At 45.1% G+C, this 26,001-nt stretch overlaps 1 protein-coding gene across 4 annotated transcripts in view; it reads right to left on the bottom strand.

Annotated features, from left to right (window-relative positions):
* The window catches only part of AIFM1 (apoptosis inducing factor mitochondria associated 1), a 265,356-nt gene that overhangs the window by 100,473 nt on the left and 138,882 nt on the right, over positions 1–26,001 (bottom strand). For all 4 annotated transcript variants that reach the window (XM_069213999.1, XM_069214010.1, XM_069213991.1 and 1 more), the window contains 2 exons: positions 24,083–24,171; positions 2,756–2,896 (listed from right to left, as the gene is read on the bottom strand). In XM_069213999.1, coding sequence (XP_069070100.1) covers positions 2,756–2,896; positions 24,083–24,171 — 230 coding nt within the window. The remainder of the gene's footprint in view (positions 1–2,755; positions 2,897–24,082; positions 24,172–26,001) is intronic.

A 26,001-nucleotide genomic window follows, 5' to 3' on the forward strand; every position in this document is an offset into this window, starting at 1 on the left:
TGCTTTACTGTTGTAGACCTATGTTCTGCATCCTTTTTCATCCACATCTATTATGACAGTCCCCTACACAGCCCCAATCTAGTCTTTTATGCTGATTGCTCAAGTTTAAGGAATAGCAGTGGCTCGCTTGTGAGTGAAAATGCTATGTGCTCTCAACAAGAGGCCACAGAGTGTCCACTTGCCCAATGTTAGATCCGATGAAGTAGCAGAGTTGTTTGCGCTTAATAGACCAGCATCCTGACAGAAGAGAAGACTTAATCCTAGGCACCTGAGAAATTCATAGGCAGCTCTTCTTTGTGATAAGACTCCTCTTCACCCTTGTCATTTTTACCTCTAATTTATGTGTGAATTAATACATTTCTGACGGATAATACACATCTGCATAATTCCAACACAAAAACTACAACTTCTCAGCCAACTTGTTTGCATGCTGGCTGGGACTGTAAGCAGTTTTCTCCTTGCAATTGCTTGCAAATAACAGTTACTCTTGACAGAGAAGTGGTTTACTGAAATTTGTAAACACCACTATTTTGCAAGGGATGCTCGTAGTTAGGCCAAGGGTGCCCAAGACATGTCAAGAATGACTACATTTAACATGATCCACCATTATGCCTAGAAATGCTTCCATTGTGTCAGAGTAGATCCTATGATGCTAATGATCTACCAGATACCAATGGTGCTCACAGACAGCAGGGATAGCAGGCTACGGACTCCACACAAGGTATACAACATGTAGACGTATCAACATGTGCTTGTGTTTTCACAATGCCACTTCCTCCTGCAGCAAGAACAGCATTTACCAGTTTTCGCTCCTGCTCTGTTCAAGTTTCCCAGCTTATGTGCTTCTCCCACTCCAACACTCACAGCCCTGTGCTCATTCATTCCTACCATCGCTCTGTTGGTCTGGAAATGAGCTCAGCTGCCTCGTGCAGCTTCCAGTTGGTGCACCACTCATCTCCAGACTGTTTGATGATTCACTGGGCTGGCTCATAGGTTCATGAGCTTCCTTCTGGCAGCTTACAAGCTACTGATTAAAGACCAAGCAATGTTCTACTACCCATGGTGCCTTCATGATGGGTATGTATTTATTTTCACAGATTTAACACCCAGTAAATATGAATTAATATCTAAAATAATGTTGGGAGGCTGCCAACACATTCGCCCAGCTAGGATGGCTTTGAATAACGTTTTGTTGGAATCGGTGCTATATTACAAATATCTGGGAGTAGATTTAGACACTCAAGGCACCTTTAACCAACAGAAAAAAAATATATAGATCAAAAAGCAACAGCTTCAATTTATGCCTTTTCTCTTTTGGCAAAATGGCTAGAGGGCCACTCATTTCATCCATTGCTGTTATCTCTTCTAGATTACTCCCTACACTTACCTAGGCCAGAGTGGCAATGCACAGCTTGGAAGCAACACTTAGACAAAATCCATCTTAAGGTATACAGGTGAGTTTCCAAATTAACACAATCAGCGACACCGGCGCAGCTTCGTTTGGAATTTGGGTTAGTTCAGCAAGACCTAACAGCATAAGGTGAGGCGGTAGAGACTTGGTATGAAATGAGTTGCTCAGTTGATAAATTAAATAGTGCCCTTTGGTTGGCCTTGGAAACCGACCCGCAGTCATCCTACAATAAATATCTACAGTCATCCATCAGCCACCTACATCTGCAGGAGCTGTGAGAGGCAGCACCTTTATATGATTCATTCAAAAGAGGAACTAATAAGGCCAGTAAATCTTTGACTTTCATTCAAGACAAACTAAATTCAGCGCCCACTCTTAAGTGTGGATGATCATAGGGCACTATGTCAGACTAGAGCCGGCTGCTTACCTCTCCATACCTTACTCTCTGTAATGAAACACCAGCTATTGATAATGCGATTGGGCAATTTAACAACAGCAGCAAACTTTCCAGTATGGAGGAATCGAAGTCCAGAGCAATGCAGGCATTGTACATGCCATAAGGAAGACCTCATTCATATAACTTGTGTTTGTCCAGGACTGCGTGACTTTCGGAGGAGGCCTCTTAAGAGAATGTTTAATGATAGAGGTGTATGGACTTGTAAAACAGCCATGGTAGCTTGCTTCAATACACATGATCCACAGTTAAATTGCAAGTTTGTTAGGTTCATGGCTTTAATGCTGCAGTAAAAGTGATGCACATGTTCTTAGCATAGCAGAGTGTTTACTAAAATAGTTCAGAACTTAATCCCTTTGATTTAATAGCTGCTATCTATGTTAGTATTTGCTAACGATACAGCACTTGCGTAGAAGGGGACTGTTCCAGTTGTTGGGGGTCTAGCGCACCATAAGCACTTTAGCCTGACAATGTTTAATTGTCTAAAAACGTGATGTGTTGCATTACAGTTGTCGGGCGATAAGTAAATTAAGCATTTTAGCCTTGTTCACACTTCAAAAAATGCTCTCAAAACTTGTAGGACTGTTTTAATCTATAGGGAATTAATGAATGGGTCATTATAGCCAAGCACCTGCACATCTGGCTTCTAGAGCCTAGGGGGTCAGTGGATAATTAAAAGGTAAATTTGCTGTGCGCACACTACTCTAAAAGCATTGGAGGGACGTTAATGTCTAGAAAATCTTTTAATCTCAAGATGTTTAATTTGGAAAGGAATTTTTATTGTAGTATAATGTATTTAACTAATATTTAAGATGCACAATTGTTATGGTTTTAATTAACTGAAACACTAAAATTAAATCAATCAAATCACCCAGTAAATATCAACTTACCACCCAGATGTTGGAGCGTGCCTGCAACTCTGCATTCACTCTAAACCCACCAAAGTCACTATCAACCTCCAGGCCAGCAGACTTGGCCAATTCAACATTGGGTTCCAGTCCCACAGCAGCGATCAGGTGATCGGTCTCAACCTACAAGGAAAAAAGTAAAATAAAGTCGATGATATACACCCCTACTTTATTTGGCTGACACTGCAACAACCTCACCCAGTTTAGAAAACCATCTACGTAACAGCATGAGGTGTCCTAATTTGTTAAGTAGCAAAGATATGTTTTATTTTCTCAAGCATCCACCAAATTTATTTTCTTATAAGAGCTGTGTATAACAGAGTCCACTGCTATTTTCTGTTGAATAACGGACTGTGGCCACGACATAAGTAGTTAAAGGTGTTGAGTACTGAAATAGGCTTCTCTAGAAGAATCTAGTCTTTCGTGTGCACTGGCACAACCTTCCTGGATGCAGTGGGAGTGTTGCAGATGGTGGGAGTATTGCAGATTATGTCAGCAGAAAGAAGCCCCTAGAGACATGAAGCAAACAGTGAGGAGATGCAGGTCTAGCGTAGAAAGACATTCAGAAACAAAAGTGAGCCACAATTAGCATGGAAACTGATATCTGAACAGCTGAGGCTGTCTGAGGACTGGGCAGAAAAAAACAGATGTAAGATATATTTTATGTTCAATTCCCAAAGATGCATTTCTGAAAGTCAGAGATCTAATTAATTGCACTGGATTGGAAAAGTGAGTGAGAAATCAAAAATGAATGAAATTTGAATTTGTGTGCCAAAATCTCTCAACAGGTGAGTAAAATAAGGCTAATAAACAGTCACCTCAGCACCCTGCCTCATCTCTTCACAATGTCTCGAAGAGGAATATAATGGACAAACTGGCAGAAACGAGATAGTGTAATTCTAATCAACCTTTGATAACAATGAAGTCTACCCAAAGATCCTTCTTTGAGGCTTATTTGTAAATGGGTAGACTACTGTGAAATCCACAGAACAAAGAGTTAATGTCCTGGAACAGTCTATAGGAAATCAAACAGCCAAACAAGTCATTCACGAGCTATCAAAAGTGCGCACATTCTAGCTCTTGTGCTACCATCGATGGTTATCATATTTGAGAGACTGCTAAATTCATTATCTCGGTCCCCGGTCACGCAGATCACTTTTGCAGAATAGTATAAATCTAATATATATATATATATATATATATATATATATATATATATATATATATATATATATATATATATATATATTCAGAGAAACTGGTGCATTTTAATCGCACACCAAGGGCTGCACTTCATCCAAAACCAGCTGATAAAATAATCAAAAAACCACTAAGTAATTTCATCGGCTGCTATTTATTGAAAAAGATTAAATGCAGGTAAATTACACCAGCAAAGGTTGGTACAAAAAGCACAAAAATAAAATCAGTAATGTGCCCACCATTCAAAAAACACACGCTGTCCCAACCAACTGTCTACGCGTTTCGGCCGAAGCCTTCAACAGGACATTGGCAGACATTTTACACTCAGCTATTTAAACCATATAGTCCTTCTTTGTTGTTCACTGCATAGCTCAAGAGAAGTGCAAGCGGAGCAGCCATTTTGTAACGTAACAATTCTAATTTAGAAATAGAAAACTCCTAATCCTGTGCTTTCTTTAAAATAAAATAAAAGCTACAAATGTGACATTATATATTTCTTTCATATTGTAATACAATATCACAAATATGGTCTGGTCGCCTCTGAATACATGAAAATTAATTATGATCACAATCTATAATTGTTAAATACAAGAAGAGGAAATACCCCATGTATAATATTTTTTCTCTCTTTTTCAATCTTCCTTTTTTCTTTTTTCCTTTTACTCTTAGTATCAATATATTAACCACTTTTTACCTAATGATTTTAAAAGCCTGACATATAAATAAATAATTATATAAATATATAAATAAATGTACTATCAATTAGTTACAATACATTCAATCTATATACAAGCTATAAATAAATAACTAGATAAATAGAATAAATTCAATCAATTCTAAAAATGAAATACAGGTAAAAGTGATTTCAAAATAGAGCAAATATATAAATGGATATTAATAACCATAGTTCATTAAATTGATCGTAATCCTCTAAATGTTAATATATTCTAAAAAGGAAAGGATTAATTAATAAATCCATGTCATGGGCAAACCTATTATTAATTGGGAAATCGTAAATAAACCCAACAGATTCAGCAACAGGAGAGTATATATGCGCGCCGCTATCCTCCCCAGGGACATATATAACAGTATAAAAATAAATAAATTAGATGAGTGTAACACCCTAAAGTGAATTAAAATATAAAAGAAAAAACAACAATATGCACTAAGTTTCAATCCGGAAACATAATATAATACACCAGTAAAGGATCCTAAGAATGAAAATGTCACTTACCCAGTGTACATCTGTTCGTGGCATCAGTCGCTGAGATTCACATGTTCTGCAATAGCTCGCCATCTGGTGTTGGGTCGGAGTGTTACAAGTTGTTTTTCTTCGAAGAAGTGTTTTCGAGTCACGGGACCGAGTGACTCCTCCTTCTGTGCTCATTGCGCATGGGCGTCGACTCCATCTTCGATTGTTTTCCCCGCAGAGGGTGAGGTAGGAGTTGTACTATAGTAATAGTGCCCGCGCAATGAAATGTGTAAGTATGTACCTATTAAAGGTTTAAATAATATATATACAAATGTACAAAATTGAAGGTAACTTCTGAACTGCTACAGGCTTCCGGGGAGGTGGGTGGGCACATGTGAATCTCAGCGACTGATGCCACGAACAGATGTACACTGGGTAAGTGACATTTTCAGTTCGATGGCATCTGTCGCTGTAGATACACATGTTCTGCATAGACTAGTAAGCAGTTATTTCCCCATAAGCGGTGGTTTAGCCTGTAGGAGTAGAAGTTGTCTGAAATAGAGTTCTTAATACAGCTTGACCTACTGTAGCTTGTTGTGCGGATAGCACATCTATACAGTAGTGTTTGGTGAATGTGTGAGGCGTAGACCATGTGGCTGCCTTACATATTTCATGCATTGGGATGTTTCCTAAAAAGGCCATTGAGGCACCTTTTTTCCTTGTTGAATGTGCCCTGGGAGTAATGGGCAGTTGTCTTTTTGCTTTAAGGTAGCAGATTTGGATGCATTTAACTATCCATCTGGCTATACCTTGTTTTGATATTGGGTTACCTGCATGAGGTTTTTGGAATGCAATAAATAGCTGTTTAGTCTTTCTGATGTTCTTTGTTCTGTCAATGTAGTACATTAATGCTCTTTTGACATCTAATGTATGTAGTGCTCTTTCAGCCACAGAATCTGGCTGTGGGAAAAAAACTGGTAGTTCTACCGTTTGATTTAGATGGAACGGTGAAATAACTTTTGGTAAAAATTTAGGATTAGGTCGTAGGACGACCTTATTTTTATGTATTTGTATAAAAGGTTCTTGTGTTGTGAACGCTTGAATTTCACTTACTCTTCTTAGAGATGTAATGGCGATGAGAAAGGCAACTTTCCAGGTTAGGAATTGTATTCCGCAAGAGTGCATGGGTTCGAAAGGTGGGCCCATGAGTCTTGTTAGGACCACGTTTAGGTTCCATGAAGGAACAGGTGGTGTTCTTGGTGGTATAATTCTTTTAAGACCTTCTATGAATGCTTTGATGACTGGTATCCTATACAAGGGAGTTGAATAGGTAGTCTGCAGGTATGCAGATATTGCTGCAAGGTGTATTTTAATAGAAGAGAAGGCTAGCTTTGCTTTTTGTAAATGGAGCAAGTAATTTACTATATGTTTTGGAGTTGCGTGTAGTGGTTGTATCTGATTATGATGGCAGTAACAAACAAATCTTTTCCACTTACTTGCGTAGCAGTGTCTAGTGGATGGCCTTCTGGCCTGCTTTATGACTTCCATACACTCTTGGCTAAGTTGTAAGTGTCCGAATTCTAGGATTTCAGGAGCCAGATTGCTAGATTCAGCGATGCTGGATCTGGGTGTCTGATCTGTTGGTTGTGTTGCGTTAACAGATCTGGTTTGTTGGGCAGTTTGATGTGGGGTACTACAGAGAGATCTAGCAGTGTTGTGTACCAGGGTTGTCTTGCCCACGTTGGTGCTATTAAAATGAGTTTGAGTTTGTTTTGACTCAATTTGTTTACTAGATAAGGAAGGAGAGGGAGAGGAGGAAAAGCGTAAGCAAATATTCCTGACCAGTTCATCCATAGGGCATTGCCTTGGGATTGCTTGTGTGGGTATCTGGACGCGAAGTTTTGGCATTTTGCGTTCTCTTTTGTTGCAAATAAGTCTATTTGAGGTGTTCCCCAGAGTGTGAAGTAGGTGTTTAGAATTTGTGGGTGGATTTCCCATTCGTGGACTTGCTGGTGATCTCGAGAGAGATTGTCTGCCAGTTGATTCTGGATCCCTGGAATAAACTGTGCTATTAGACGAATTTGATGGTGGATTGCCCACTTCCATATGTTTTGAGCTAATAAGCTTAACTGCGTTGAATGTGTTCCTCCTTGTTTGTTTAGATAATACATCGTTGTCATGTTGTCTGTTTTGACAAGGATGTATTTGTGGATTATGATTGGTTGGAAAGCTTTTAGTGCTTGAAAAACTGCTAATAATTCTAGATGATTTATATGCAGTTTTGTTTGATGTATGTTCCATTGTCCTCTTATGTTGTGTTGATTGAGATGTGCTCCCCACCCTGTCATGGAAGCATCTGTTGTTATTACGTACTGTGGCACTGGGTCTTGGAAAGGCCGCCCTTTGTTTAAATTTATACTGTTCCACCATAGAAGCGAGAGGTAAGTTTGGCGGTCTATTAACACCAGATCTAGAAGGTGACCCTGTGCTTGAGACCACTGTGAGGCTAGGCACTGTTGTAAGGGCCTCATGTGCAGTCTTGCGTTTGGGACAATGGCTATGCATGAGGACATCATGCCTAGGAGCTGTAGTATTGTTCTTGCTTGTATTGTCTGATTTGGAGACGTGTTGAATGACTCTGTTGAAATTGTGAATTCTTTGTGGAGTTGGCGTTGCTACTCCTTTTGTCGTGTCTATTATGGCTCCTAGATATTGCTGTACTTTGCTTGGCTGAATGTTGGATTTTGCAAAGTTGACGGTGAACCCTAGTTTGTAGAGGGTTTGTATGACTTGATTTGTGTGGTTTGAGCATTGTGAGAGCGAAGTGGTTTTGATTAGCCAGTCGTCTAGATACGGGAATACATGTATTTGCTGCCTTCTGATGTGTGCAGCGACTACTGCTAGGCATTTTGTGAATACTCTTGGAGCGGTTGTTAAACCAAAAGGCAATACTTTGAATTGGTAATGTATTCCTTTGAATACAAACCTTAGATATTTTCTGTGTGATTGATGTATTGGTATATGGAAATATGCGTCTTTGAGGTCTAGGGTTGTCATGTAGTTGTGTTTTTTGAGCAATGGTAACACTTCTTGTAGTGCGACCATGTGAAAGTGGTCTGATTTGATGAATGTGTTTACTACTCTGAGGTCTAGAATTGGTCTCAGTGTTTTGTCCTTTTTTGGTATCAAAAAGTACAGTGAATAAACTCCTGTGTTTATTTGTGTGCTTGGTACTAATTCTATTGCATTTTTTTGCAGTAGTGCTTGAACTTCTATCTCTAGAAGCTGTGAATGGTGTTTTGATAAATTTTGTGATTTTGGTGGTATGTCTGGAGGGAATTGCAGGAATTCTATGCAATAACCATGTTGGATAATTGCTAGGACCCATGTGTCTGTAGTTATTTCCTCCCATGCTTCGTAATATTGACTTATCCTTCCCCCCACTGGTGTTGTGTGGGGGGGGTGGGTGACGTGTGAGTCACTGCTTGTTGGTAGTGGTTTTGGGGCTTTGAAATCTTCCTCTATTCCTAGGGAATTGCCCTCCTCTATACTGGCCCCGAAAGCCTCCCCTGTACTGTCCCTGGTAGGTGGACGGTGCGGACTGTGAGGTACTAGCTTGTGTGGCCTGACCCCGAAACCCTCCTCTAAAAGGTGTTTTGCGGAAGGTGGTATAAGATCCTCTGCTCTGCGGGAGTAGAGTGCGCCCATGGCCTTGGCAGTGTCAGTGTCCTTTTTGAGCTTTTCTATGGCTGTGTCGACCTCCGGACCGAACAGAAGTTTTTCGTTTACTGGCATGTTAAGTACTGCCTGCTGAATTTCTGGCTTGAATCCAGACGTTCTGAGCCATGCGTGCCTACGGATGGTAACCGACGTATTAATGGTCCTTGCGGCTGTGTCTGCTGCATCCACAGAGGAGCGTATTTGATTGTTGGAAATGTTTTGACCCTCCTCAACAACCTGTTTTGCTCTTTTTTGTAGATCTTTTGGGAGATGTTCAATGAGATGCTGCATCTCATCCCAGTGGGCTCTGTCGTATCGCGCTAGCAGCGCTTGTGAGTTTGCGATGCGCCACTGGTTTGCTGCTTGGACAGCGACCCTCTTCCCGGCTGCATCGAACTTTCTGCTTTCTTTATCTGGGGGAGGTGCATCCTGCAGGAACTGTAACACCTAGCAGTGAGCTTCAAAGGCTCAAGCTTCGTGTTACAATGCCCCAGGGCACTCCAGCTAGTGGAGATGCCTGCCTCCTGGACCCAGCCCCCACTTTTGGCGGCAAGTCCAGGAGAGATAATGAGAAAAACAAGGAGGAGTCACTGGCCAGTCAGGACAGCCCCTAAGGTGTCCTGAGCTGAGGTGACTCTGACTTTTAGAAATCCTCCATCTTGTAGAAGGAGGATTCCCCCAATAGGATTAGGGATGTGACCCCCTCCCCTTGGGAGGAGGCACAAAGAGGGTGTACCCACCCTCAGGGCTAGTAGCCATTGGCTACTAACCCCCCAGACCTAAACACGCCCTTAAATTTAGTATTTAAGGGCTTCCCTGAACCTAAAGATTTAGATTCCTGCAACAACAAGAAGAAGGACTGCCTAGCTGAAAACCCCTGCAGAGGAAGACCAGAAGTTCCTACAGTTACCTGTGAAAACAGGCTGCAGACAGGGACTGCCAAAGCAGCCTGGCATAACCCAAAGGGGGACTCATTTCTCAAGGGTCTTGGGACCCCAATGGCCCACCTTGACCGAGGCTGGGGGGCTCGAGTGCAGTGGTGCTTCCAGCTGTCAGGTTTTCACGGTCTAAGGCTCTCACATTTTCAGTGCCCTGCACAAAGAGGCTGCAAGCAGTAACTGGGAGTCCAATCTGGCTAGACCCAAAGGGGGGATCAGCTCTGGAAGCTTTCTGGATCTCGTGGGCACAGTTGGCTCACTCCTCCTTGGGCTGTGGGGCTTGGGTGCAGTGTTGCTTTGTCCTGCAGGGTCACACTGGCAGAGACTCTTGTGTCCGTTTTTGGTGCCTGCAGTTGTGCAGGGAAGCAGCTCCTATGCTCCAAGGGAGATGCTGGTTACTACTTGAAGTGCTGGCATCCTTCCCAGGCTTTTGGATGCTTATCAGCTGCAGGACGCATCAACTTTGGCACAATTGTTGAGGATAACAGGCAGGCCGGCAGGTTTGGGGCCAAGTTAGTTACTGCTCCCCAGTTCTTGCTTTTCGTAGCTCTTCTGTGTCCTCCTTCTTTGGTCTAACAAATCTGAAGTTCTGGAGTCAAGGAGCCCCCTAAATACTAAATTTAGGGGTGTTAGAGTGGCGAGTACCCAATGGGCTACCTACTCTTGGGGTCACTATAAAATTGGCCTTGGGCCGGGGGTGGCATCCTGAACGTCTGGGGGATGCCATGGTCTCATACCAAAGGTGGCTGGGACTTTGAAATCCCTGACCTGGGTATGCTAATTCACTAGCCACCTGTCTGGAGGAGGTGTGAACACCTTCCTCTGGACCAAGCTTTGTTTCTGGTCTCCAAGAGTGAGGTCTCTCACCTGCAGGAGGTCGGAAACTTGTGCCTGGTGATAGGCTGGACTGTACCAGTCAGCCAGTACATTAGAGGACAAAGTGCCATCTGTGTGCACATGCTAATAAATCAATTACTGGAATTAGAGTGGGTTTACAAATACTCAGTGTTTGATACCAAACACTATAGGTTTCATTGAAGGCATTATGTAGCTGGGTAACTCATTCTGACCAGTGCATACTTTAAGATGTCTTCCCTGCTCACTTGTAATATCTAGCAATGGCATTAAACATTACAGAGGTTTATCTGCGGATATGTGCTACAACGCACCCTGCCTTAGGGCTCCAAGGCCTGCTTTAGGGGTGAATGACATATAGTCCATGGAGTCTCATTGGCACACTGGAGTGTGCCATGTCATGTTTTCAAACATGGTTTGCACCATATCAGGCAGCCTGCGATTGCAGTCTTTGTATAGTTTTGGGGGTGGTTCCGTTAGGGTAGCATAAGACATGCTTCAACCCTTAAGGGGCCACTTTTACTACCCATCCCCTGGCGACAAGGGGTGCTAAACTCCATGCCAGTTGGGTTACAATTAGACTTTACTCGTTTTAGGGGAAAGAGCAGTGTCACTGAGGTCTGATTTGCAGGCCTCGGTGCACTGAGTCGAAAGCCAGAATCTAGATGTTCTAAAGAGGCAAAATGTTGAGGGACATCTGCAAGGAAGTCCTGCTTCCTTCTCTCCCCGTTGTGATTTGCATCTTTTGTACCAGCACAAGACTGGAGCATAAACTTAAGGTGTGGACATAACTGAATCTTAACCATTTGGGATTCTTCTGGAGTAATATTCCAGCGTATTGTTCTAGTGTTTCTTTTTTGGTCAAAAGTTGTCCAGCACTTTGTGATTTAGTCTTGGGCCCTCTTGCAGGGAACAGCACATCCTAAACTGCACCCTAGAGGGTGTCCTATATGCTACCGAAATGTCCTGCTGAAGACCTGGGAGCTCACAGTTCCTGCGGACCTTGCTGAACCTCATCACTGTGGCCCAACATAACTGAAATTCATCTGATAATAGCCTCTGTTCTCTACAGAGAGCAGCTGGCTTTGCAGTTTGGTCATCCTCACAGACGAGCAAAAACCTAATGGAATTGAATCCTGCACAGTTTAATTACTAGTGGGTAATACTAATTCAGGCGTTTCTATTCAACATTAGTTGTTCTCCCTCAGTTAACTATTAACCTATATATTGCTGTCCAGAATAGAATGTTTTGGTATAGTGTGTGCAGGCCAAGTGGAAAACAGATTATAGGTTGGCCCTTATGCAATTTAACATGTAGAAAGAGGACCTACATGTTCATTTATTTGAATGGCTACTGATAGATTTACAGGTATCCATCACAGGTGCTTTATCTTTTTGTCTTTGTGTAGGAATTTTGTCATCCAGTAGGGAATGTTTGTTTCAGATCAGTCTTTTCAATATTTGATTATTTCACCACTGATCTAAAGAGAAAACAGTTTTGAATCTTTTGAATATTTTTGTATATATTTCGTGAACATTATAAATTTTTTCAGCTCAAATGTGTGCATCCAGGGCAGGAAAATAGTCATATAGTCTCAAAAAAAAAAAAAAGAAAAAAAAAATAGCTAAGATCCACAATGTTCCATGGCAACCCAATTATTTATTGGTAACCATGGATGTGACTGCACCATACACTTCCATCAAGCATGAGTACGGTATTCAAGCATGTTGTTACTTTTTGGGTACTCGCAAAATTGAATGTTCGATGGCATCTGTCGCTGTAGATACACATGTTCTGCAATAGCTCGCCATCTGGTGTTGGGTCGGAGTGTTACAAGTTGTTTTTCTTCGAAGAAGTGTTTTCGAGTCACGGGACCGAGTGACTCCTTCTGTGCTCATTGCGCATGGGCGTCGACTCCATCTTCGATTGTTTTCTTTCCGCCATCGGGTTCGGACGTGTTCCTGTCGCTCCGAGTTTCGGAACGGAAAGATAGCTGAAAACGGAAGATTTGACGGTATCGTTGCGATCCGGTTCAAGATAAACACACACGACGACGCATTGAACATCGAAGCGCTTCGGTGCCCTTCGGGGTAGATTTCGGCACAACGTCGGGGCCTAGTCGGCCCGACCGCGTGGAGAACAACGCAGATGGAACGGACCCCGTTTCGATTCTGCCCTGAATGCCACAACAAATATCCTTATACGGACCAACACTTGGTCTGTAACCTGTGGCTGTCACCCGAGCACAGCGAAGAATCCTGTGAGGCCTGTCGGGCGTTCCGGTCCCGAAAAACTCTGCGCGACCGTCGAGCGAGAAGACTGCAGATGGCGTCCACGCCAAAGGAACATCGACAGTTCGAGACAGAAGAGGAACAGGAGGAATCCTTTTCCATCCAGGATTCAGACTCTGACGAACTCGACAATACAAAAACTGTGAGTAAGACGTCGAGATCAGAACTTATAAAAGGCCCAGGGGACGCCACTGCCAACCGGCCATGGCTCAACCCAAATTACCGGTGACCAACAATCGGCACCGAAAAAGGCCCATTCAGTGTCGAGATCGTCCGACTCCGGTCGAGACACCGGCACGCAGCCTCCTCGGGACCGAGAGAGTGCTAAAGAGAAGCATCGACACCGAGAGTTCGGTGTCGACACGGATCGACGCCGAGACAGTGGCGCCGAAGACCATAGGGGCCAAGATTTTTCGGCACAAAAGAAGAGGAAGGTTACCTCGTAGCCGAAAAGACAAACAACAGGGTTTTCGGAGCCGAAAAAAGCACCAACAGACCCAGTTTCAGGCTCCTATACTGAAGAGCATTCTATGTCTTCACAAATGAAAAAACACAGATTCGAACAGGAACTGCAATCCACTGAAGTGGATCACACGCAAAAGCGTATCTTTATTCAGCAGGGGACAGGGAAGATCAGTACCCTTCCACCTGTCAAAAGAAAGAGAACACTTCAGTTTATAGCACTAGAGGCTCCTCAGCAACAAACAGCAAAGAAGGTAACACCTCCTCCCTCGCCTCCACCTGTAACTCCGGTGTAGGAAGTTGGCTCTGTATGTGCTATTTCAAAGTAAGGAATAGCATGCACAGAGTCCAAGGGTTCCCCTTAGAGGTAAAATAGTGGTAAAAAGAGATAATACTAATGCTCTATTTTGTGGTAGTGTGGTCGAGCAGTAGGCTTATCAAAGGAGTAGTGTTAAGCATTTGTTGTACATACACACAGGCAATAAATGAGGAACACACACTCAGAGACAAATCCAGCCAATAGGTTTTGTTATAGAAAAATATATTTTCTTAGTTTATTTTAAGAACCACAGGTTCAAATTTAACATGTAATATCTTGTTTGAAAGGTATTGCAGGTAAGTACATAAGGAACTTTGAATCATTACATTAGCATGTATACTTTTCACATAAAACACAATAAGCTGTTTTAAAAGTGGACACAGTGCAATTCTCACAGTTCCTGGGGAGGTAAAGTAATGTTAGTTTTAACAGGTAAGTAAGTCACTTACAGGTTTCAGTTTTGGGTCCAAGGAAGCCCACCGTTGGGGGTTCAGAGCAACCCCAAAGTTATCACACCAGCAGCTCAGGGCCGGTCAGGTGCAAAGGTCAAAGAGGTGCCCAAACCACATAGGCTTCAATGGAGAGAAGGGGGTGCCACGGTTCCAGTCTGCCAGCAGGTAAGTACCCGCGTCTTCGGAGGGCAGACCAGGGGGGTTTTGTAGGGTACCGGGGGGGGAGGTGGGGGGGGGGGGGGGGGAAACACAAGTTCACACAAAAAGTACACCCTCCGCGGCACTGGGGCGGCCGGGTGCAGTGTAGAAACAAGCGTCGGGTTTTCAATGTAAATCAATGAGAGACCAAGGGATCTCTTCAGCGTTGCAGGCAGGCAAGGGGGGGCTCCTCGGGGTAGCCACCACCTGGACAAGGGAGAGGGCTTCCTGGGGGTCAGTCCTGCACAGGAGTTCCGTTCCTTTAGGTGCTGGGGGCTGCGGGTGCAGGGTCTTTTCCAGCCGTCGGGAAATGGAGTTCAGGCAGTCACGGTCAGGGGGAGCCTCGGGATTCCCTCTGCAGGCGTCGCTGTGGGGGCTCAGGGGGGACAACTTTGGTTACTCACAGTCTCGGAGTCGCCGGAGGGTCCTCCCTGAGGTGTTGGTTCTCCACCAGTCGAGTCGGCGTCGCCGGGTGCAGTGTTGCAAGTCTCACGCTTCTTGCGGGGAGTTGCAGGGGTCTTTAAATCTGCTCCTTGAAACAAAGTTGCAGTTCTTTTGGAGCAGTGCCGCTGTCCTCGGGAGTTTGTCTTTCTTGAAGCAGGGCAGTCCTCAGAGGATTCAGAGGTCGCTGGTCCCTTGGAAAGCGTCGCTGGGGCAGGTTTCTTTGGAAGGCAGGAGACAGGCCGGTAGGACTGGGGCCAAAGCAGTTGGTGTCTTCTGTTCTTCCTCTGCAGGGGTTTTTCAGCTCAGCAGTCTTCTTGTAGTTTCAGGAATCTAAATTCTTAGGTTCAGGGGAGCCCTTAAATACTAAATTTAAGGGCGTGTTTAGGTCTGGGGGGTTAGTAGCCAATGGCTACTAGCCCTGAGGGTGGGTACACCCTCTTTGTGCCTCCTCCCAAGGGGAGGGGGTCACATCCCTAATCCTATTGGGGAATCCTCCATCTGCAAGATGGAGGATTTCTAAAAGTTAGAGTCACTTCAGCTCAGGACACCTTAGGGGCTGTCCTGACTGGCCAGTGACTCCTCCTTGTTATTCTCATTATTTTCTCTGGCCTTGCAGCCAAAAGTGGGGGCCGTGGCCGGAGGGGGCGGGCAACTCCACTAGCTGGAGTGTCCTGCGGTGCTGGCACAAAGGGGTGAGCCTTTGAGGCTCACCGCCAGGTGTGACAGCTCCTGCCTGGGGGAGGTGTTAGCATCTCCACCCAGTGCAGGCTTTGTTACTGGCCTCAGAGTGACAAAGGCACTCTCCCCATGGGGCCAGCAACATGTCTCGGTTGTGGCAGGCTGCTGGAACCAGTCAGCCTACACAGATAGTCGGTTAAGGTTTCAGGGGGCACCTCTAAGGTGCCCTCTGGGGTGTATTTTACAATAAAATGTACACTGGCATCAGTGTGCATTTATTGTGCTGAGAAGTTTGATACCAAACTTACCAGTTTTCAGTGTAGCCATTATGGTGCTGTGGAGTCCGTGTTTGACAGACTCCCAGACCATATACTCTTATGGCTACCCTGCACTTACAATGTCTAAGGTTTGGCTTAGACACTGTAGGGGCACAGTGCTCATGCACTGGTGCCCTCACCTATGGTATAGTGCACCCTGCCTTAGGGCTGTAAGGCCTACTAGAGGGGTGACTTATCTATACTGCATAGGCAGTGTGAGGTTGGCGTGGCACCCTGAGGGGAGTGCCATGTCGACTTACTCGTTTTGTTCTCACCAGCACACACAAGCTGGCAAGCAGTGTGTCTGTGCTGAGTGAGGGGTCCCCAGGGTGGCATAAGATATGCTGCAGCCCTTAGAGACCTTCCTTGGCATCAGGGCCCTTGGTACCAGTTACAAGGGACTTACCTGGATGCCAGGGTGTGCCAATTGTGGAATCAAAAGTACAGGTTAGGGAACGAACACTGGTGCGGGGGCCTGGTTAGCAGGCCTCAGCACCCTTTCAATTCAAAACATAGCATCAGCAAAGGCAAAAAGTCAGGGGGTAACCATGCCAAGGAGGCATTTCCTTACAGTAACCATTAACCGCAAGTGTCTCCAGCAATGCGACCCCACTGGTCAAAGACCCATTGCACATGCCCACTTCTAAGGGGATACCTGGTCTCCGTATACAACATATCTCTTTTTGGTATACAATATAAAGAGCCAGGCTTCCTACATGGGTGGTGAAGCAGTGGGATGCAAGACTTGACTTATGCTGTACCACTCAGTTAATAAGTGATTCCACTAAGGAATCCAAAATTGTCTTCAGCTAAGAATATTGTTTGTTGAAAGCAAATTGTTTCTATATGGTTTAAACTAACTGCTAGGGCCTTATGTTAAGTCCCCCCAGTCTGAACTGTTTAGAATATATAAAAGTATACTATCTGAATCAGGCCCTAAATGTCTTTCTAGATTTTTTTTGTAATTTTCCAAAAGGGTCTTAACTACCTTAAAACATCTCTTTTACCAAGGGCACTAGTTTGGAGCTCAACCTGCCTCCCCCCCACAAAAACCTTACGTTAGGAAAATGTAAGTACCTCTGTAAAGCATACGACATTGCCATGGGACCTAAAACCACTAGGGTACAACTTCAGGAGCTACTGACCAAACACAACAGAGCCCTGGCAATGAGAGAAAACCTTATAGGGGATGGAGATATCAGTGAGGGTGAGGATGAGGATGATCCCTCAGATTACCTGATGGGTACCCCTACTGGGAGTACCTCCAACAGTATCCAAGACGAAGTATAAGATGTGGACTCTGATCTTCACAAATTAGCTAGAAGAGTAGCCCTCGAGGCCAAAATATTGGCAATAGAAAAGGAAGGGGCTGACATGGGCCTAGCACCCATCTCTGGTGGCAGCAAATCTTAAATAGGGAGAAAAATAAAGATTTTGGCCCATAAATCGCCAAAGGGACTGGCATGTAAAATGATGAGGTTACACCAGAGACATTAGGGCTCTCTTTTCTCAGGCAAGTGCAAGGATAGACTCTTGACACCGAGTAAGGAAGATGCTGAGTCCTATGACCTCCTGAAGGATACCTTGACTGAGGGCTCAGGACTCACCACTGAGGAGTACAGCATCAAGTTCAGGGAGACTCACATCCCCTTAAGTCAGACATGGGTAGATTTTGTTGACTTCTCAGTCAAAACACTAGATAGCGGGTTAAAAGGTAGCAAGGTGCAGAACTATGAATTAGCTAAATGTACATCAGAAAAGTTACATCAGCGTTTACTAGATACATCACTCTCTAATCCAAGAGAACTAGCTAAGGACTAGGATTCCCAAAAAACACCAGCTGGAGATCCCAAGAAAAGGTGTTAGGCCCAGAGAAGGGACAAGAAGGAGGTGGTAAGTCATCCAAAAATGTTTCTTCAGGGACCCAAGCCTCTAAAATAGAGGATAGTACATCCCACCCTAACTCTCGTGGCACAGAGTGTAGCAGGGACCCTAAGCTTAAAAAGGTCATAGACTGTAGACCCCGTTTTGATTGTCATCAGGTTGGGCACTACAGAGGTGACCAAGTTTGTCCCAAGAAAAAGGTAGGCGCTGGGGTTGTAAGTGCAGCCTTTGACGATTGCTCTTCAAATGAGGACATCCTCTTAGCCTTTAACTGTGAAGTAGGGGCGAGAGGGTGAGTTGATAATTCCAGAGGGAAGCAGACACTTCCATCACATCCAGGTAAACTGAATACCAATCACTGCCCTGAGGGATACCTATGCCAGTCATACCATTATGCATGACGGGTTGGTATCACTTGAACAGTATTTACCAGGGGAGACTAGAAGAGTAAGGGTTGTTGGGGGTAAGAGTACTGTTCGGCATGTACCTTAGTAACCTTTGAGACACCCGGGCCACTTAACTGGCAGAAGGTGGTAGTCAATCCAGTCACCCCGCTTAATGTCTCCTTGGAAATGACCTCACAGAGATTGGTCTAAGCCCAAAGGAGGTACTGACCCAGTGTCGTACCTCTCCTAAGGATACTAGAGGTGCTGAACCTACAGTTAGTAAAATGGCCCCAGAAAAAAGGCAAGAAAAAGAAGTGTAGGAAAGGTGGGCAGCTTTTACAAAAAGTTCCAGTAAGCTAAGGACATTCTGCTCCAGTAAGGAAGAACTCCAAAGTTAGCACTGGTGAGGCTTTATCTACCCAACAAGAAGCCCTGACTAGTCAGCAGCTTTTAAGCAGGAGGTGGTAGCACCCCAGCTAACAGAAGAACGAGTGGAAGAAGGGTGTTCGCTACAAGAGGTAGTCCTTTACGGCTGTACTGTCCTTGGCATGGTGGTCTGACCCCCATGTCAAATAGCAAGTTAGGGGCCCTGACCCTGTTGTCATGGAGGGGTTTCTCCAGTTATGGGTAACCTCTTTGGATAGGCTGAGTGTTGTCCTGGTAAGATAGCTTTAGAAGAGGCAGGTGCCTCTGACCCCAAAGAAAGGAGAAAGAGTGAGGAAACCAAAGATGTAGTTAACGTCCAGTTCACAATTGGTCCTATGACCGTTGAGATGGGGCAACTGCCCAGAGGCACTGACCTTGACAGGAGGATATGAGGCAGAGCAGGCCCTAAAATAGCACAGCCTGTTTCCTTTATTCTTACTTGTCTGACACACTAGGAAACCTCTCCTAGATGTGGGCTGAGTCTCCTGGGCATGTTGACGTGGGGGTGTGGTTGTTTAAGAAACTGGACTTCTTTGTAGATATCCCCACCACCTTTTTGCCCTCTTTAGAATTACTAGATGCTGATTTTCGACTCTGATAGTGCACTGAGGCCTGCTAATCTGACCTCAGCAACAGTGCTCATTCCCCTAAAACAAGTCAAGTCCAACTATAACCCAACTGGCATGGACTTTAGCACCCTTGTAAGTCCCATGTAAATAGCACCCCTGGTACCTAGGGCATGGGTATTAAGGAGGATACTGAAGGGCTGAAGCGTGCTTTATGCCATCCTAAGGGACCAACCCACAGACAGGCTGCCAGCGCTGGCTGCGTGACATGGTGCAAACCATGTCTGAAACATTGCATGGCACATTCCAGTGTGCCATGCCAAAGACACTGCATGGCCTATATGCAAGTCGCCTCTACAGCAGGCCCTGGAGCCCTAATGCAGGGTGCATTGTAGAACATGTGAGGATATATCTGCACAAGGAGATATGCACCTGTATTGTCTAGTGTCATTGCTACATATTACAAGTAAGGAGGGAAGACATCCTAAGTTATGTATTGGGCACTGGTCAAAATAAGTTACCCAGCTACATGATGGCTTCACTGAAACCTATGGTGTTTGGCATCACTCACGTTGCATTAATAAACCCACTCTGATCCCAGTGATGGATTTATTAATAATTGCACTCAGAGGGTACCTCAGAGGTACCTGATGAACCCAACTAGTCCTCTAGTGTACTGGTTGACTGGTACATTCCAGCTTGCCCCCACAGACTGGTTTTTGACCCTCACAGCTCTTTCAAAAATGATAATTTCAGCCCCTAAGTACATACCTGCTAATCAGAGATACACTTTCAAGTTACCGCTCGGTTTGCATAACATGCACCACCACGCCTGGAGGCCGAAACCAGCCTCCAAGTGTCAAAACCGGTCTCCTGGGACTCCAGCCTCCCGGGGGATGCCCGCTTGACCAGTGCACCCGTGTCTGCTCCGGAGGAAGGTGTTCACACCTGCTCCAGCAGGATGGCTAGTGAATTAGCATACCCAGGCCAGGGACTTCAAAGTCCCTGCCACCTTTGATATGCAACCTTGGTATCCCCCAGACCTACTGGATGTCGTCACCTGACCTGAGGCCCATTTGGCACCAAGACAGGTGAAAGATTAGTTATGCTAGAAGGCATGAAATACATCCAGGTCATACACCTCCCAACCCCCAGGAGAGCTGCCTGATGTAACCCACTTCAGGAAAATTCTGCCATCTTGATTATGACAGAATTCAGGAAACTGGGACTGGGGTATGCCCACTTCTCACAAAAAGTGATGATCTAGGGGCCATAGTAACCCCAAGGGACCACGAGGAAGAACTGCGCTCTAGATTTCCCTTTATTTGGGCGTCATCACACGTCCTGTATCTGGCCACTGTTTTAGCAAAGACGGCTGCTAAGACAGCCCACGTGAATTACGTGACCCTCTCCAGGGAGGTACTTAGAGACATGGGGGAAGCATGAGCTATCTTGGTTTGGTAGGATTGCTGCAATTAAAATGACCATCTTGCTGCGTATACTCTACCTGTTTCAGACGCTTCCTCTTACCCCCCACCACCTAGCACTCTAGCTATGCTTCAGATGGCGATTTTAAAGTTTATCTGGGACTGGAGACCCGCACGGATATCTCATCACATTTTTTATCACTCCAAGTTGGGGGGGGGGGGGTTGGCGGTGCCCCGTCTGTTAAAATATTATCAGGCGGCTCAGCTGCGTTTTTTAGTGGAGTGGAGCCGCCCGTTGACAGAAAAGAACTGGTGTTTTATGGACCAGGCGGTTGCTGGGTCCCATATCTGGAGGGAACCCTGGCTACAACGTCGGCACAGAGCAGCGGGGCTCTACTTCTCTCTTATTACGGGCGCAACCTTTGGGGTGTGGGATGCGGTGGTGCTCAGATGCGGCTTGACAACTTTCCCTTCCCCCATGACACTGATATGCGCAAACCCAGAGTTTGCTCCCAGCCTGAATTCGGAGGGCTTTCAGCGTCTGCATGCTGGGGGTGCAGAAGCGTGGGAAACCTATTTGACAAAGATGGTATTATTCCCTTTGACCAGCTGCAGGAGACCTATGGTTTAACGGAAGCAGGTGATTGACTTATTATCAGGTCTGGCATTGGGTGCTGCAGCCAACGGTTAAGCCCCTAGTTGCCAGAGCGCTCACTGCATTTGAGAAATGGCTTGTAGGGAAGACAGATGATAAGCGGTTGGTATAGGAAATTTATGCACATCTCCTCAGGGCCATACCATTTGCCAAGACGAGGGGTAGAAGCGATGGGAGGAGATTGAGAGAGAACTGACGGAGGAGGAGTGGGAGGGAATCTATTCCGGGCGCACCACACAGCTCACCATATCCCGGGGTTGAAACGGCCTATAAGATAACTACTTCTTGGTACTATACGCCTGCGAGGATTTGAGAGTGGGACCCCACTAAGTCTGGGCTCTGCTGGAGGGGTTGTTGAAATACGGGCACGCTCATTCACCTGCTGTGGCACTGCCCAAAGCTGACAAGATATTGGAACAGCATTTTGGATGAAATTGATGGAGTATTTTACATAGAGATCCCAAGGCTGCCGACGTACACCATTATCGGTTTATCTAACCCTCTCACCTTTCCCCTCCGCTCTTTGAAGGGTCGTCAGATTGCCCTCGCCCTCAATGTGGCACATCAGGTGATTCTCGGCTTATGGGCACGGACGGGGTTCAGAGTTATACCTCCTGGCTTAATAAGCTCTGGTATATAACAGGCGGTGGAGAAACTAACTTTAGCGACCAGTCAGAGGGCAGATGAAGTAGCTGAGCTGTGGAGACCCTTTATCCAGATTCTATCCGCTGAATTTAAAGAACTTACATGCCCCGTATATCTGAAGGTACTGAGGTTGCTTGGCGATGTGTGATCGGGGTGGAGGGAGTAGGGCCTGGGGGGGGGAAAGGGGTCATGTGGGGGTGATTCTAATGGATGGGGGGTGAGGTTCGGGTGGGGGCAGGACGGTGTATGGCCAAGTATAGCTGTGAGGGGTTATGTTGCTTTATTTATTCTCGTTGTATTCAATTTTTCCTTCTATTCTCTGTCTTTTATTTTCAGCGAGCCATCAGACTTTGATGGTTTTCATTCCGGTTTGTGGCTAATTGATGCAGGAGGGGCAAGAATGTATTCAGCTCTGTCTGTATCGCCTTCTTTACTGGAGCTGCTTCTTGGGGCTTTTTTGACAGATGATGCTATACGCTGCCGGCCCGTGAGGTAGTAGGCGCACAGCTGTGTAATGTGTTTCTTGTATCATAAACTAATAATAATAAACAGATTTGATCCATAGTAACCCCAAGGGTAGGTAGCCCATTGGCCACCTCACTCCACTCACATCCCTAAAGTTAGTATTTAGCGGACTTCCTGACTCCAGAACTTCAGATTCATTGAACCAAAGAAGGAGGACACTGAAGATCCACAAAAAGTAAGAAATGAAAAGCAGCAACTGACTTGGCCCCAACCCTGCTTGGCAGCCTTCCTGCTGTCCCTTACAATTGCTCCAAAGTCAACTTGCGCTGCATCTGATCAGCATCCAAAAGCCTGGGAAGGCTGCCAGCACTTCAAGAAATAACCAGAATCTCCTTTGGAGCAGAGGAGCCGCTTCTCAACACGACTGCTGGCACCAAAGACTGACACAAGAGTCTCAGCCAGTGTGACTCCGCAGGACAAATAAACACTGCACCAGAGCCCCACAGCCTGAGGAGTGAACTGACAATGCTCATGAGGTCCAGAGATCCACCATAGCAAAGCCTCCCTCTGGATTTAGACAGACAGGACTACCCCTGCCCCTGACCTTACCTGCGGCCTTTATGTGCAGGACACCAAAATCGCGAAAACCTGACACCTGGAAGCACCAATGCACCTGAGACCCAAGCCAAAATCAAGGAGGGCCAATGGTGTCAACGAGGTTTCAAGACCCTTTAAGAGTCAAGCCCCAATTTAGGTTTGGCCGGTGTTATCCCTCAGTACCTGCCTGTAGCCTGTTTTCACAGGTAACCATTAACTGCGACTGTCTCCAGCAATGGGACCCGCTAGACAAGGATCCACTGCAGATGCACATGAGTTATGTGTCTCCATTGGTGTGAATCTCCTTATTGAGTGGAAATGTATCATTTGTTGACTTTTTTGGTCTATAACAAATGTCTAACACTCATATTTGATCAGCCTAAGCATCTCGACCACACTACCACAAATAAGAGCACTAGGGATTTTTAGAGAAAGTCTTGTCCGCTTCTAAGGGGATACCTGGACCCTTTACATAGCATACCTCCTTTTGGTATACTATGTAAAGAGCCAGCTTCCTACGGGTAGTCTATAACTCTCCAACTCAATGCTGTGTGGTCGGCCTCTCTCTGAAGGCTGAAAAGTGGAAAGGCGATTCTGGACTGGATTCTGAACACACAGGAAACCAAATGGTTCAGACTCACTTACAAAGCAGAACAGTACACACAGTGCAAATTCGAATTCAAAAGGAAAAGCAAACGAGCCTCATGTTTTGAGCTGACAGTGCGTATAGAGAAAACTTGTCAACGAATACGAAACAGACAGGTCTGCAGTCTCATTTCAACATGCAACGTCCTTGAAAAAATTATCTCAATAAGTTGATGAACCTAGAAGTATGACAAAAAGCTGTTCCAAGAAGGGCACTCGATTCTAAGGCAATTACCAAAAACCTATAATTCCCCAAAAGTAAACTTGTGGGGATTCCTGTTGTGTGTTCAATGAAAACCATAATGTGGTGTCATTCAAAGAAATAGAATGAAAAGGAATCGTAGAAAATGAAACTGAACCCAGAGACTTAGATTACAAAAAGAAGAAAAGTTATCTCTCCAGAAGCAAGCTAAAGCAAAAGTGTTAATTTCTATCTGTCACTGTGCATTTTATTAACGTTGAGGATGCACACACCAAGCACAACTAAATGCAGCAGGACAGATACCAGAATGTGAAAGCTGACAAGCATCACGCTTTTGTACATACCTTTCTTCCGTCCTTCAGCTTTATTGTGAGCTTGCCATCCTGAAAAGCGACTGACTTTACAACAGCTTCAGGCATCACATTGACTCCCTCTGAAAAAGTACAGATATAAAAACTCACAACACATATGCAACAATGGCTAGCAAACGACACCAATATAGGCTGTTGGTTGTCACATGGTGATACAATTCTTAACTTGAGTTTTCTGAAAGACGAGTAGTACCACTTCATGGCTAGGAGGACAGTTGGCAAATTAAAAACAGGATATGTTGTTTTAAATCTGGGCCTGTATAGGCTGCAGAAAGATCCCACACTAGTCAAGGGGCATTGCGGAGGTCAAAGAGCCCACGTCCACAGAATCAAAGAAATGTACACAGCTGTAAAACAACCTAAATGAGGAGAAAATAAAGCCCATCCACCAGAGGAAGGTCCTTCCTATGGAAGATCATCACACTGCAAAATAAATGACAACAGTTCACCTCCCCATAGGAGTTTGGGACCAACCCCATGAGGGAGAATCCTAGGTTTTCCCCGTTGCCACATCTTCGTGGATGGCATGCCTTCCAAGCAGCACAAAAGCCACTCCCAACCTTCAAAGAAAACCTTCCAGTTTATCAAGTCACTAAGAGCCATGCCGCTACTGTGGCGTTAAGCGCATCCATTGTAACAATAAAGTGAACTCGGCCAGCCCTTCTGACCTGAAACAATTTCCATAAAACAATTTTTAAGCTACAGTGGAGAGAGGTCAGTCTTGATGTAAGTGATGACTGAACACCGGACAAATTCCAAATAATCTGGCTCCTATTTAGTAAACTGGTTTCTTTGAGAAACAACTGGCTCACCCTTGACAGTGGGCCCAAACAACAAGGCTCCTCTCAGAAATGTGTGTAGGACTTGAAATAACTGACCAAAGCAGAAAGGTTAAGTATATAAATAACATAGAAAGGTCCAACTCAAGTGGATTACAAAGAGAATAATTTATTAAGTAAAATTTCACAAAACTGGATGGATTCGAAATAAGGGATAAAAAAAAAAAAAAACAGTTGTAAAGCGGTCTATTAAAAGTTATATTTGAAACAAATAACGCAACCAAAACACTTCAAAGGATGCGATGCTCAAAACTGCGCACAACAGGGCAGTAGTGCAACGTACTCCGATAAAAGAGCCAAAACATTCAGGCTGACTCCTCAAACACCTGACCGTACAGGTACTCTTCCCTAAAACTTTCACACCCATAGCAAAACGCACTGTTCCAACTGTCACTCTGGATTTCCCTGCAGCAGCACTAGATTTCCTGTGTCCACAGGATGTTACGTGCACCCCAGGCCCAATGGCAGAGAACACCTCAGTGGCAAAAGGTGTAGTTCTTTTTCTTCCTGGCCCTCAAAGTCCGTTTGTGTCGATTACTTTCTACACTGCGAAGCTTCAGGAAGGTAAAGTTCACTGGGCACGGTCTCTACTCGACAGGACCAGCGTGTAAAGAAATGGCTCCCTGTCGCAGTTACCCCCCACTTTTTGCCTGATACTGATGCTGACTTGACTGAGAAGTGTGCTGGGACCCTGCTAACCAGGCCCCAGCACCAGTGTTCCTTCACCTAAAATGTACCATTGTATCCACAATTGGCACACCCTGGCATTCAGATAAGTCCCTTGTAACTGGTACTTCTAGTACCAAGGGCCCTGATGCCAAGGAAGGTCTCTAAGGGCTGCAGCATGTCTTATGCCACCCTAGAGACCCCTCACTCAGCACAGACACACTGCTTACAAGCCTGTGTGTGCTAGTGAGAACAAAATGAGTAAGTCGACATGGCACTCCCCTCAGGGTGCCATGCCAGCCTCTCACTGCCTATGCAGTATAGGTAAGACACCCCTCTAGCAGGCCTTACAGCCCTAAGGCAGGGTGCACTATACCATAGGTGAGG

The sequence above is a fragment of the Pleurodeles waltl genome, chromosome 2_1, assembly GCF_031143425.1.
Source record: "Pleurodeles waltl isolate 20211129_DDA chromosome 2_1, aPleWal1.hap1.20221129, whole genome shotgun sequence".
Lineage (NCBI taxonomy): Eukaryota > Metazoa > Chordata > Amphibia > Caudata > Salamandridae > Pleurodeles > Pleurodeles waltl.